We start from the raw sequence: 14,498 nt of genomic DNA on the forward strand, positions 1-14,498 counted from the left end.
CTGCTACAGGCACCAACTTGCACCGGTCAGTGATGTGGCAGTGGGGCATTGTTTCGGCTACCACCCTTGCCATTTCTGGCTCACTGCTTGGCAACCTCTGTCCACATAAACCAGCTGCCTCCCTTTTCCCCATGCTCAGCCAGCTGCAAAGGGCTGGCACAATCTTGGCTCCTCTCACTAGGGTGCCCTGTCCCTCATACCCATGGGCTCCCTGACCGAGGGCTCTCCTGTGGCTCAGAGTTTTACAGGAAATGGGGCTTTGTGCTGTCTTCAGGAGCCTCAGCACAGGGCTGCTACCTGAAATGGTACTGTGGCTGCAGGCGGGGTGAACACACACACCAGCCCCGGCAGACAGCGTTGCCCCCTGCCCAAGAGGGAGGCTCTGAGGGAGTGTAGCCGTCCCAGCGCGAGGCTCCTGGGACCCACCCCCACAGACAGTCAGATCCCGGGGTGGGGGTAAGTCAATGGCAAAACTTCCATTGATCTCAATGGACCAGGGTTTCACTCGGAGATTCCAAGCTGTGCCGTGAGGAGTAAGTCAACAGCCAGCTTAGCTGCAGTGACCCTATCGTTTGTTAGTAGTAGTGCTAGGTGCTGTACAAACACACACAAAAGTTCCTGCCTCTACTTTAGCTATAAGACAAGACAACGGGTGCGAGGGAATCACAGGAGCTGAGTGATCAGCATGAAGGGCCATGCTCTAAGTACACCAGCAGCCTCTCTGTTAAGTTTTAGTAGGCCTGGAGAACGTGGAGGAGGTAAACAAGTTAGGCCTGCTTTGAGCAAGTGTTGGATTAAATGATGTGAGGTCCCTTCCAGCCCTAATATCTGGTCATAGATGGAGCAGGCCCAGGCATGACAGCTGTGCTCTCTGCTGACCCCAGCAAAGGTGGTCTTGGGCCTGGGCTCCCACCACCAGTCTTCATGGAATGAGAGACACCTACTGTTGACTTGTAACTGCCTTATTCAGGAAGTGGAGCCCTGTCTCCTTCCTAGCATCCCTCTAGCCTGTGCCATGAATGGGGTAGGGCTCTCCTGGGGTCAGAGAGCCCACCCCCCCCAATCGCACACAAAGGCTGGATTAGCACAAGCTGAAGCTGTGCTGGACACTAGTTCCTTCTGGCAAGCCTCCAAAGAAGGCAATTAAAAGAAACCAAGCCCCAATTAAACCCGAGCTGGGCCCGGCTGAGGCCTTTACAAAGGACCTAGCCCAGAAACCTGACATGAGAGGGATGGTAACACTTGACGGATATCCTTAGAAATTACCAGCCCCCACCGGACACTCAGGTAACAATGCAGGGGCGAACAGAAATCCTCAGAAACTAACCCAGGAAATCCGGTGAGCCAGACAACGTGGCAGGAGATGCTGAAATGGTGCTGACCTGCCTGTCCAAGGGTACATCTGCACTGCCCCTGGGAGGGGTAATGGCCAGCTCGGGCACACATACACATGCTAGCTCAGTAGCTCTTATCCAGCTAGCAGCTAAAAATAGTGCAAGGTCAGGCTAGCTGCCCAAAGATGAATCCAGGACTGTGGAAAGGGCTGTACTGGAGAGCTAACCCAAGCCACCACTCGATGGTGCAGGCCATAAAAACCTGCCTTTCCCTGGGCGATGTACCATTGTTGCCCTATGCTAGCTAGATTAGAGCTCATGCCAAGATATACCGTCCATGCCGCCATCACGCGGACGGCCAGCTAGCCAGACCTTGCAGCAGCAGCAGTGACAATGAAAGGCTAAGAGCAACAGCTGATCAGCCTCAGGGTAGGCCATGAAAGCCAGAGCCTGAGCCCCCAGCCACACCGTCCCCTACACTCACTCGCTAGCCAACGTACACACAAAACCCAGGGGAAACGCCTGCCTGCTGGGGGCCAGAAAGGCCTTTGGCTCTGTCTGTCAGCCAGGGTGGAATATTCAATGGTGGGAAACCATGGGACTCGTTAATCCACGTGCCAAGCACCCAATGCAGGCTAAAAATAAACGGTGGGCAAATGGCGGCCTTTCGAGCAAGAAAGGGGAATAAAGCCCGGATCTAATCTCAGCTCGATCCTCTTCAGCCTCTGCATCGGTGACCTGCCAGCCATACAAATAGTCCGCAAAGTTGGGAATCTCACAGTGCACGGCTGAGAAACAATGCCTGCTGTGAGCTGGCCACACTAGCCCCCAGACAAGCTGGTCTGCAGCGAAACCCACTGACACACCCGGTCACCCTGGGGAACCTAGAATTGCCCAGCTGCATCCAGCCCCCTGCCCCAGGACGGCGTGGTCTGGGGGTTTGCACTGCCCGGGACAAACCGCACAGAGACCTGCGTCTGAGGTCCTGCACCAGAGCCGTGAGTAACTAGCCCCCGTGCTGCCCAGCGGATCCCGGCCAGGCCCGCTCCCAACCCGGCGGGCGGGGACGAGCTGGTGCTGCCTTCCAGCGACGCTGCGAACGCTCCGGCGGGCGGGAAGCGCTCGAGGGTCAGCAGCGAGACCCCAGCGCGAGCACGGGCCAGCAGGGCACCTGCCCCAGCTGCTGCAGCCCCCCGCGCGCCGGGCCGGGCCGGGCCGGGCCGGGCCATCGAACCCCGCCCGCGCCCGCCAGCCCCGGGAGCCCGGCGCTGGGACGGGCCAGTCCCGCCCCGGGCGAGTCCGGCGGCGCGATGGCCCGGGCAGGGCTGCTCGCCCGAGGCGGACCCTGGCCCCAGAGAGGGAGCGTCCCCGGCGGTCTGGCCCAGCGGGGGGGATGGGGGGAGAGTCGCGCTCCGCAGCCACCTGCCCCGGGCGCCCGAGGCAGAGGCACGAGGACGGATCCGGAGCGGCCCGGGCTGCGGCCTGCGGCCGGGGGAGGAGCCGCGTCGCTCCGGTCCCCAAAGCAACCGCGGCTCCGCCCCGCAACACACGGTCGCCAAGGAAGCTCCGCGGGCAGCCGGCGCGCAGCGGAGCCCCGAGCGCACCGGCCCCGGCCCCGGCCCCGAGCGCAGCCCCCGGCCCCCGCCCGCAGCGCCATGGCCGGCCCGGAGGAGGCGGAGGGCGGCCCCGCGGAGGATGCCCTCGGCTCGGACCCCCGCGCCCGGCTGCTCGGGGCGCGCGTGGCGCGGAGCCTGCGGCTGACGCCGGGGCGCTGGGAGCTCTGTGCCGCCAGCCCCGAGGCGCGGCCCCTGCTGCGGGCCTTCCTGGAGGGCGCCGCGGGGCAGCCGCCGCCGCCGCTGCTGCTGGTGACGCTGGGCCCGGCCGGGCAGCTGGCGCTGGGCACCCAGCTCCCCCCCGCCTCCGGCCCCGGCCCCGGGCGCGGCAAGGCGCTCTTCTTCCTGCGCGGGCGGGCCGGGCCCCTCAGCGCCCCGCCCGGCCCCGGGGAGCTGCTCTGCGGGGACCTGCCCGCCTCCTGCCTGGAGCACTTCGCCGCCCTGGTGGAGGAGGTAAGGGGGCGGCGGGAGGGGGGCAGGTGGGTGCGAGCCCAGCCCCCAACCCTTCCCCTCAGCGGCTCCGGGGCCCGGCGGCTGGCGGGAACCTGCCCTGCCTGGCGCTGCTCCTGCTGGCCTGGCTTCGCTTCCCGTCCCCGTCCCGTCCCTTCCGAGCAGCCCGGAGCGGCCGGTCCCCAGCCTGGCTGTGCTTCTGCCCCGGGCCGGCGTGGCGGCAGGAGGGAGCCTCGCCTCGCCTCGCCTCTGCAGCGGTCAGTCAGTTCGGGGGTGTGCCGGCGCCCGCTCCCCTCAGCCCGGGGTGCAGAGTAGTGGGGTGCGGTAGCCAGGCCTGACAGCCCCGCCTTCGGCTCGGGGAGCAGCCGCTCATGCTGGGAGAAGCCGAAATTTCAGGCTGCGGTGACTCCCCACGGTGCCCGCAGTGACACAGGGCCCAGCAGCGAAAAACAAGTTGCTAAGGGACCACACTATAAAACTGGACGCCACCCCACACAGTGTAACCGCACACCACCCTCACACATCCCTGCCCCCAGTGCCATCCATTCCCAGAGCAAAGCGGCTCTACTCGTCCACATTCACAGGTCCTCCAGATACCCTTAACTCTGCCCTCTGCAGCCTCGCTAGCCCAGGCAGACGTGTTCACAAAAAGACACCTGTAGATGGGGCCAGTCTTCTGGGGATTAGTCTGTGGTATCTTGAATCTGGGTTATTTCCCTTTGGGAACTGTCAAGAATCACAACCAATGTGTCCTTTTGTTTGTAATCTTAACACTGTGAACTAGACTCCGCTACCAGTCTTTTTCCCAATAGAGGTGTGGCCTGGTGAGCTTCTTTTAAAATAAACATTTATTTTGAATGTGTTCAGTAAGAATTGAAAATGGGAAATGTTTGTGTACAATAAAACTGTACACAAACTGGGCAGCTTGCAATGTTTGTGTGCTGTGCCTGTGTTTGTAAATTGTGGCAGGTAGCATTTGAGACAAATTGTAAACTCCAGCTGCTATGCAGAATGTTTTGGGGATAATGAATAGTTTTAGACTGATATCACTGGGGCTCCTTTGGTCATGTGTCCTGAGCAGGATGGTGTGCTGATCTAATCTATACAGACTTCTTTACCTAGCTTTTTGTCCGTGGGATGTATGAATTTTTGTGGCATTCCACGGAGGGTCGAGTTAAGGGTCTGACCTTGGAGACGGTAATGGGGTGGAATGTGCAGAGTGAGAGAGAGAAAAGGGGAGGGATGTAGGTGAATAGCTTTGGGCTGTATTTCCTGCAGTTGTGAGTTTGGGATTTGCATTGCTGTCCCTCAGCCACCTGAACTGATTTTCACAAAGTGCCTTTTGTGTTTGAATTTCCCTGTTTTCGTGAAAATAAAGAGAGGCAGGAGGACTCAGCCAAGGAGGCTCCTCCTCCCCCCATACGCAGTCACTGTGCACCTGCTGTGTGTGCAGAGTGGGGTGAAGCTGGGCTGGTACCAAGAGGCTGCATGGCTCCCATGGGTGAATTGCTTCAACACAGCTGGCCCCTGAGATGGGTGCTCAGTGCCAACCCTGCAGATTCTTCTGGCACAGGGTATTTCAGTGCAGATCAAGGGCAGGAAGAGACAGGCCTGCACCCCAGACATCCCCTGGCATAGTGATGGTCTCAGTCCTATAGAGAACAATTTGAGAGGGTGTCCATTTTGAGAAGGCCATCTTAAATGAGGGCAAAACCAACTCTTTGGACTCCACTTGGAAACCAATAGGCAGCCTGTAGAGGTTCCCAGCACTGCTGTCATATGCTGCTGCCACGATGCACTGCATTGGCTTTAGTTTCTGGGTTGAATTAAGGCCCAGCCCCATGTAGAGCACATTGCAGTACTCTAATCTTGAGGGATAAGGGCATGAGTAATGGTAATGATCATCAGTCAAAAGAAACCCACAACCTCAATACAGATGAAGATGAAAAAAAGCCTTCCTAGAAGCTGCAGCAAAAGCCACAGACAATATTGGGGAGGTCTTTAAAGACATTGTCCAGTAAAGAACATATCCCACAGCCCTCTGAACAGAGGTGTGGAGCTCAGCTTAGCATGGAAAATCATGAGGTTTAAGAACAAAACTGACATAGGAACCATCTAATTTCAGTGACAATAGGGACCATAGTCCAGGCTTTGGGATGGGATGTTAGGATGACATCCCCCTTAAGAAAACTGTCATCACAGCTTGCAATGTGATAGCCTGCAGGAAGGAACCTCCAATGACAGGTGAAAGGAGCAGATGCCAAGAAGTACTGAAGGATCCACGTAGCCTAGTTGCAGCCAGGATTGCAGTTCCATAGAGTCACAGTTTGTGGTCTGGAACATACACATTCCTCAGACCTTGAACACGCTCTTTTAAAAGGTAGCCCACAGACTGAGCCCTCTTTCCCGGAGGAGTTGGAAGCCAATCCCAAATCCAACAATGACAAGGAATATTCTAAAGTGACTGACTAGTAACAGGACATGAGCCCAGAGCCTTCCGTTCACCCATTCCTAGTTAGAGCCATGTGGGTGTAAAGCAGATGGGGGACAGTGAGTGATGAAAGGCTGTGGGGAATTAGCTGGGTCCCTGTTCTGTCGCTTTCCAGACTCTCAAATGTTTGGGTTTTTGAAAAGTGTAGAATATTGTGAAGAAATACTGTTTTGGTGTATGGTGGGACACCAGTGTCACACAGTTTCCAACATAACTCCTGGTAACCATTAGCTTTTTATTGGGGAATAATCTTTAGATTTCTGAGCTCTTTATTCTAGACACTGATACATGCAGAAGCAAAGAGCATAGACTGCCTACAAAAGAGGTTCTGGGGTTTTATAATTAAATTTTGTACTGTTGAAAGGTGCTGAGTTTACAAACCCTCTAATTATCCACAAAACAGGTGCAGCATTAGGCACAGAGATGCAGGCTTCTTCACACGTGTCCCAAATATGAGCTGGAAGGACTGCCCCGGGGGGGGGGGGGAGGTAGAGAAGAAGTACATTTCCATGGTTCATTCAGATGGCCAGCAAGGCTGACAATTATAAAAGTGTTGTATGAATGCCAGTCCATTAGGAACCAGCTTGAACTTCCTCTATGCTCATTTTACCTGGGCGCACGGGATCAAATTTGGTAGCTGGCTGATGAAAGGCTCCAGGGCTTGTGAGGTATCCAGTCTCATTTATTTTTTCTTCTTTCTTACTTATCAGCTGTAAATTGGTTTAATGGTTTATATTACAGGTAGTAGCACCAGTCCTGGCAAACCAGAAGAACCACCATAGCTGGCCACAGGTGGTGTCACAGGACATTATGCGTCACGTCCACAACCTGAAAAGTAATATTTTTGTGGTTATTGGTCAAGTAAAAGGCAAGACCCTGCTCCCTCTTCCAGCAGGCTCCGAGAAAGTGGAGTATATAGATTGTGAAAATGAAAAAACGTAAGTGTACTTTTGAATTTTCATCTGTTTTGCTCACCCCATATTTATTTTTATTTCTGCTAGGAATCCCAGGCAAAAATGAGCATTTTCCTTATTCACTGTCCATTCTCCTTACTAGTTGGCCAAGGAAATGAGGCCTAATACTCAACCCGATGGCATTTCTGTTTGTCTGTCTGTAGCATGACAACTTTTGAAGACCACATCCAAACAGTTTCACAATTTCCGGGAACATTCGAAGCATCAGTGGGAAGAGCCCCATTGAGTTTGGTGGCAGTCAGGGAACCAGAACAGTGGAAAAGCCTCATTTCCATACAGTGTCCAATTGGTGCTGTAGGCAGAGAGATTTCTTTGCCTGCAGCAGCCAGCGGGCACTGTCAAGTGGAGAGACAACCAAGGCAGGCAGCAGGGTTAGGGTTAAGGTTTAAGATTAGGGACTGGGTTACTAGAGGGAGGGAGTGCTGATTGGGCGAGTTACCTGTGATGACGCAGTGCTACTGCTCAGGCTCCTCTGCCTGCAGCACATATGGGCTATCATGGGAAGCTGTTGATATGAAACTGCTGAAGCAACACAGAGAAGAAGAGGAGTGGCTTAGATTAGGTAATGTTAAATGTGGGTGAAATTGCTGCAGAGTCAGGGATAGAGACTGCATCTCTACCAGTCCCCCCCACCTGCCAGCTTAGCTGGCATCAGCAATGAAGTGTGTAACCCCCTAATGTAAGATAACCCTGTTCCTCTTTATAGTTTTCTCTACCTCACCATGGTGCTGCTGCCCATCTTCAGATGGATGCATCTCCCTGGCTATGGTCTTGTTCCCACTCCTGTTGACTTCAGAGAAGATTGTAACTGAGTGGGTCAGTGATCAAATACTGCAATGACCAGGAGCTATAGAGAAACCCAAGACAGACAGGTCTTGAGAGAAGCTGATCCCCATAGCTTGCTGAGCAAAGGGAGGCCTAACTCTGCTCTGTGCCATTTCTTTGTCTGCCTTTCTGTCTGCCACACAATAACCTTTGAAGATTGAGCCCATTTGGTGCTGCAGGCAGAGTAGCATTGTGATATCCAACAGTTATCAGGAGCTGTGCTCCCCATTTCTAGCCTTACAGGCAGCAAGCGGCACTTCCTCTGCTCCTTCAACTTGGCGGTCACCTTGCTTGGTTTCTCTCCTAGCTGAGTCTAGTAAATCATTGTAGGCAAGACAGAGCAGGTTGTGCAAAGAGCAGTATTGGGAGAGATGATTCTGCTTGAGGCATAGTTTCCCCAGTACTCCTCCTGGGATACCCTACTGGACAGTGGCATACAGGCCACAGTCTTGCCCATGGTGTGCAAGTTCAGATAGTAAACACGAGCAAGTCTCATGCTCTAGGGCAGTGTTTCTCAATTAAATTTGGCCACGGAACCCTTTTGAACTCGATAAACAATTGCGGAACCCCCCAAACTCTTAACAGTATTTTTACATATGGGGCCAAAAAAAAGTCAAAATAAGCAAATTATATACAAACAACTAGGTCAGCGTTTCTCAATTAAATTTCCCCGCGGAACCCTTTAGACTCCGTGGGGAATTTACACTCATACTCGATACCCTCCGCTGAAAAATCCAGGACATCTTCCCTTTTTCGGCGGCGCGGAGAACAGCTGCTCTCGGCGGCGCGATATCACTTTCTCGCAGAACCCTAACAGTGTTCCCGCGGAATCCCAATTGAGAAACACTGCTCTAGGGCATTCACTTTTGCCTCAGGGGGTCAGAAAGTAAGATATTTGGGGTGCGTTATTGTTTCTTTCTGCCTTCCCTTGAATGATGGCAGGATGTTGGCTTAGATAGTGTTACCTGCTATAAAGACATTTTAGAAACTTTCTCCAGAATGAAGTTACTGAATTAAAAATAAAAATGTGGGGATTTAAGATACACAGCACTCTGTGAAATAAACATTGGCATCTGGTTATTTTGCACGGGCATATCTGATTCCTGTGCATTGTCAAACAAAAAACCAAACTTCACGGGGAGACTTTGTACAGTAGAACCTCAGAATTAGAAACACCTCGGGAATGGAGGTTGTTCGTAACTCTGAATGTTAGTAATTCTGAACAAAATGTTATAGTTGTTCTTTCAAAAGTTTACAACTGAACATTAACTTAATACAGCTTTGAAACACTACTATACAGAAGAAAAATTCTGTTTTCCCTTTATTTTGTTAGTAGTTTACATTTAACACAGTACTATACTGTATTTCCTTTTTTTCTCTCTCTCTCTGCAGCTTCCTGATTGTGTACTTCTGGTTCCAAATGAAGTGTGTGGTTGACTGGTCAGTTTGTAACTCTGGTGTTTGTAACTCTGAGGTTCTACTGTATTTACTTTCTGCAGTGTGGAACTGGTGGATAAATCTCTTGTGCACGCCATTGAGTCAACAGTGATCGAATGGAGCTACCAGATCCAGGGAGCATTGAAGAGAGAGTCATCAGAGTTGCTTCTGCAAGGCAGCAACCCCAACCCAAAGGTGGAATTGGAGTTCTGGAAAAACAGGTGTGTTGTAGGCAGCCTGGCAGTGTATGTTTGTCAGTTGAAGCTTGTGTCCCATGGAAGGAAAATGCTGCAAGCAGACAAGATATAAAGACTAAGCAGTTTAAAGTTTATATAAAGACTCAACATAGAGAAGATTATTCAAGCACACAAAATAGCCATAAGCTGTGAAATGACTTGGAGGTCACTGCCGGGGCAGCTGGCATTATTTTAACTTATGACCAGCACAGGGGCTGCAAGCCTTCCCCCTTCCATCACAGCTATGAACAGGTGACACCAATAAGGGTTAGTGGAAGCCTCTCATTGGGCGGCTTCTCCTCTCTCTCAAAGTTAGTTTTTGAAACCCAGAACATGTTACAATTTCTGATGAAAAGGAATCAGTTTCTCTGCTTGCAGTGAGCGGGTTAGAGGCCCCAGTAGCAGTGACAGACCCTGACTCAGGAACCAGGTTTGCTACAAGCTGTTTTTATTTACAAAAGGCTCCAGTGATTTAATATGCTCTGCCAACTCAGTTAAAAGTGCAGAACTAGTTTCTTGGTCTCAGCTCCTCCTGCCTGGTGCTTCAGACTCTGCTAGTGTCCTCAGAAACACAGTGCTGTGTGTTTGCCACTGACAATTGTGTGTATAGACTGGCATTTTCAAAGGAACCTAAAGGAACCAGCTGCTATTGGATTGAATTCCTTTCAGCTCCTTTGAAACCCCAGCCCTAAGTGTCACTGGTGGACAGAATCAGGTCATATTGACCCTCATCTGCTGGGGAGCTATTCTGATTGTCTGCAAGAACTGCTGATGGTGGTTTTCCACCCAACAGAATCTCTCAGGGTAACTGGAATTCCCCGTCCATTAGACAGAGGGTGTAGTCCTCCTGGAGGAGCCTCCTGTCACAGACAGCTTCTCATTCTCCCCGTTTTCGTGAGAGGTGTGGAAAGCTGTCATGACATGCCCAAGGTCACACAACAAGTCAGGGGCTGAGTGGAGTAGAGAACTCAATCAAGATCTGAGTGACTGTGACAAAAAGTCCACACTGTCTCCAGGAAATGTCATGGGGTCTAAATGCAATAAATGGTGGTCAGTTCATGCAACTGTCTGTGGATCTGCACTCTCCTAATGGACTGCCTGCCAGGGAGGATCTGTCTCATACTAGACACTGGGTGAGATGGGGTTGCGGGGGGAGCACCTGGGAATTGGACTGGGGGCAGTCACTGACTTGGCCTCTGGACTGGGCTTCCCCTCAGAATAAGGAATAGCCCTCACAGCCCTGGAGTCCATGAGGCCTGAGGAACTGCGATGAGCCAGCAGTTATGCAGGCTGGGTGTACATTGCTGAATGCAGATGGAGTGGAGATGGACATTTGTTTGCCTGTGTTTACTGCAGTGGTCTCTGCCCAGAGCTTTCATCTCTCTTTCTTTGCTGTAGGTACGAGGACCTGGAATGCATTTATAATCAGCTGAAAACTAAGAAGGTTAGGAACATGGCAGAACTGCTAGACAGAGTGCAGAGCAGCTACTTCCCGGCCTTCAAAACCATGTTCCGAGATGTTGTAGAAGGTGAGATTTGGGTCTTTTTCCCTATCCCCTGATTTTTATAGCTACAGTTCCAACACGACTGGTCTGCAGGGGCATTGGTCCTTGTTGTCCTAGTGGAACCTTGGAGCCTGTGGTAGAGGAGTGCAGAGAGGAGATTGTTGGAGAGGGCATGCTGGGGAAGGAAGGGGTTATTAGATGTCTGGGAGTGTAGATGACTCTGCAGTTTTGGTGCCATGCCGGGACCAGTTTGATTACTGGTCTGAGGATCTAGGAACCTCCCAGAAGTCATGGAGAGAAGTTTTGGGATTTGTTCTACATTTATTAGTAATCTCATATTAATCCAGAGTGCCTCATCCTGATGGATCCCATAGCTCTTTTTATACTTAGAGGATTAGTTTCACCTTCTACTATAGTGTCGTGGTGGCTGTTTTACAGCAGGCAGCAAGCCATTCACAACAGTTTAGGGCAGGAAATGTTGAATACTGGATACAACTAGAACTACCAGGAGAGGTTTTCATTAGACTATTTATTGCCCAAACTGGAATTTAGCCTGGACACAGATTCACACCCCAATCTTGTGACAATAATAGTCTGCAGTGTGTGCAGAACACCTTTTGGTCTGAGGATATCCAGGCACTTGATAAAGGTGGGCAAATATTGTTCTCTTTATTTTCTTGAGGGGTCATCACAGATGTGGAAAGCTGATGTGACATGCCCAAGGTCAAACACAGCAAGGCAGTGGCTTAGTGGAGTAGAGAACTCAGATCTTGATTCTGAGTCCCCTGCTCTGAGAAAAAGTCCACTCTTAGGAAAAATGTCATGGGGTCTGAATGCAATAAATGGTCGGGTCCTTGGTGTTCTGTTTCATCTGAAAAGAGTGTCTTCTAGCATTATGTTGGACTGGGTCAGAGGGAACATCCTTAGCTTCACCCCATACAGCTCCTGGGATCTCCTTCCAGATCTTCAACCCAGTACTGACCTGATTAGGTCATAAGATCAGCGAAAACCATGGTCCTAACTGGTATCACTTCTAAAGAAGATACAGTTATAAAAGATTAAAGCTTGGGTTAGTGTCCTCTAGGTGATAGGCTGGAATGTTAATTCACTACTTCTCCTCTTCTTATTTTGCCTTCCCCATGCATTTACAGTGAAACAAGAAGAGCTACTCCTTTGGGCAGACAAAGAGAGGACCTTTGCTTCCCTATTTAAATAAGAGTTATAAGAATGTTGAGATGTTTTATTCAATAATTTTGTCATTTTACAGAAAAAAAATTCTACTTTGTGTCTTTGAGAAGCAAACTTACAGCCAAGCAATGCCCAACTCTGCAGAAGTGGAATTCAGTCCAGCCAAAACTAAATCTTGAGAATTCACTGTGGTTTCCTCCATTATCTGGGAGGGAGGAATCTCTGAGGAGTCAAGAGGGCTAGACTGACAAGGGGGATTTAGGCTGAGCGCTACAGCGCCTAAGCCCCACCCCTCAAAGGGACTTCAGTGCCTCAGTCTGAGCCAGAGGTAGGGGCTTCGCTCTGCTCGGGATTCACCATGATTGAACCCGCTCCTGGAGTTAGGTGCTTAAGCCGGGTCAGCCTTTTGGTTTAAGCTGGGCGAAAAAGCTCTACTCCTCTCATCAAACTGGTTTTATTTTGTCAAAAAAACAGGGCAGTTTTGTCAGAGGGGTGGTGGGGGTGATAGCAGTGTGTGCATCAGCACTGACTAGTGTAGTCATGAGCACCACCAACACACAGAAGCCAGGGTGCTTTTCTTCTCATCCGCTGCTTCTACAGAATGTGGATTCCCATCGGTAGAGGTTGCTTTTTACGTGCTTAGCAAAATGCGACTCTACAAAAGAGAAGTCCTGTTCTTTGGAAGCATGTTTAGTTTGGATGAGAAAGTTCTACATTCTACTCCACCTGCCCACAAAGGCCTTCTTCACCAGGCCAAAGACTTGCTGTTTGCCTGAGGTAACTCCAGTGAAGTTGAGTTACAGGGGAGGGATTTTTTTTCTTTTAAATTCTCTTTTTTTCTTTCTATTCAGTGCCAGCGTCACACTGTTTGGACTGGCCCATGACCATGAGTGCCAACCTCAGGGCAGACTGTTAAAAAGCAGGGCAGAAACCCTAAACTGGTCGTATGTTCTATAATTCGATTTCACCAACCAAGTAACAAGTGCAAACTTCTAAAGCACTGTAACAGTCTTACCATGGGGTCATAGACTGGAATGCCCAAGGTGACTGTCTATCTTGCCACCCAGGCAAGCTGTACTATGTGACAGATGGTCACTTTACACCAAAAATCACAACAATATTCAGGTTACTCCCAGTCCCAAAGGATCAGTCACTTACCCCCACTCAACTGTACTCAGATCTCAAACCAAAGACAATGCCTGTAGCCAATTATGTAATAAACAAACTATTTATTAACTAAGAAAAGAAATGAGTTATTTACCAAGTTAAAACAGGAATGAGTTATGGTCTTAGACTTAAAAAGGTAGTAGAAGTTTCTATACTAAGTAGCTGTATATGTCCTTTAGGGGTGTCCCATGCCAACCAGTATGGGGATCTCTTGCTAATGGTTAGGAATCTTTGCCCCTCAGCATCCAGACAGCACAAAGAGCCCCAGTTTCTCCTTGTCGTGGATTTTTATCCCCTTCACCGCAAAATCCAAGCTGATGGGATGAATTCCTATACAGATCTCCCATTCCCCGGGGGAGTGAGGAATACAATCTACAAGGTCTCTGTCCTTTGATGCTATACAATGCTTCATTTGCCTTCAGTGGGCCAGTCTGTGTGCAGGGCGAGCACTGTACCTTAATTAATGCTGCTTTCCCCGTTGGGTGAGTGACACAGTTAGAGGGTTAAAATGCAAAAGCTCAATGTAACTTTATACCCTGGGCTGCAGATATTCTAGATAGGATCAATGCAGGTAGCATCCAACCAGCATTATATAAAGACTTAACACATCCTTATCACACTAATATTTGTTTTAACTGCACTAACCCAGATGAGCCAGTTGGGTTTCCAGCTCTGCATTGTCAGTGTTCATTGAGGCACCAGGCCTTGGCATGAGTTGGCACCTGGTCTGTCAGTGTCCCAGCCAGCAACTCTTGCTCCTTCATAAGCATTCTAACTGTTAAGATGTTAGGGAGACAAGGTGGAAGACAACCACTGTGTATCTCAAAAGCATGTCTCTTTCACCAACAGAAGTGGTCCAATAAAAGGTATTGCCTCAGCCCTTTATCTCTCTAATATCCTGGGGCCAACATGGCTACAGCAACACTGGAAACAGGTTGTCTTTTACCTGTCTTCACATGGGAACCTGGAAGCACTTAGCATACAATGGATCTCATATGTCTAATTTTAGCAGTTTGGGAATCAAACTCTTGAGCAAAGCTCTGGTGTCTGAGTCTTCTGGATCCTGGGGAAGTTCGAATTCTTCTGCTGGCTGTACTAAATTAGTTCTTCGAGTACTACTCTCTAGCCTTGAACAACTAGCACTCTTGTATCAATTGGCAGTCAGGTCTACAGCCTGCAAAACTGCTTTTTGTGTACCCTTCTTTGCCACGTCTGCCAAATCCTGATCCTTTCCCACCACCTCTGTTTTGGACTAACGTAGGTTAATAACATTCGAAG

The 14,498-nt window shown here is 50.5% G+C and overlaps 1 protein-coding gene across 1 annotated transcript in view; it reads left to right on the forward strand.

Moving 5' to 3' along the window:
• Positions 1-2,989: 2,989 nt before the first annotated feature.
• DNAH9 (dynein axonemal heavy chain 9) overlaps positions 2,990-14,498 on the forward strand; it is a 361,000-nt gene continuing 349,491 nt past the window's right edge. The window contains exons 1-4 of the mRNA XM_067547747.1: positions 2,990-3,400; positions 6,630-6,826; positions 9,187-9,345; positions 10,759-10,889. Of these exons, the coding sequence (XP_067403848.1) occupies positions 2,990-3,400; positions 6,630-6,826; positions 9,187-9,345; positions 10,759-10,889 (898 nt within the window). The remainder of the gene's footprint in view (positions 3,401-6,629; positions 6,827-9,186; positions 9,346-10,758; positions 10,890-14,498) is intronic.

Source organism: Emydura macquarii, unplaced genomic scaffold, assembly GCF_026122565.2.
Source record: "Emydura macquarii macquarii isolate MOO-44397 ecotype Brisbane River unplaced genomic scaffold, CSIRO-AGI_Emac_v2 contig_1230, whole genome shotgun sequence".
NCBI classification, from domain to species: domain Eukaryota; kingdom Metazoa; phylum Chordata; order Testudines; family Chelidae; genus Emydura; species Emydura macquarii.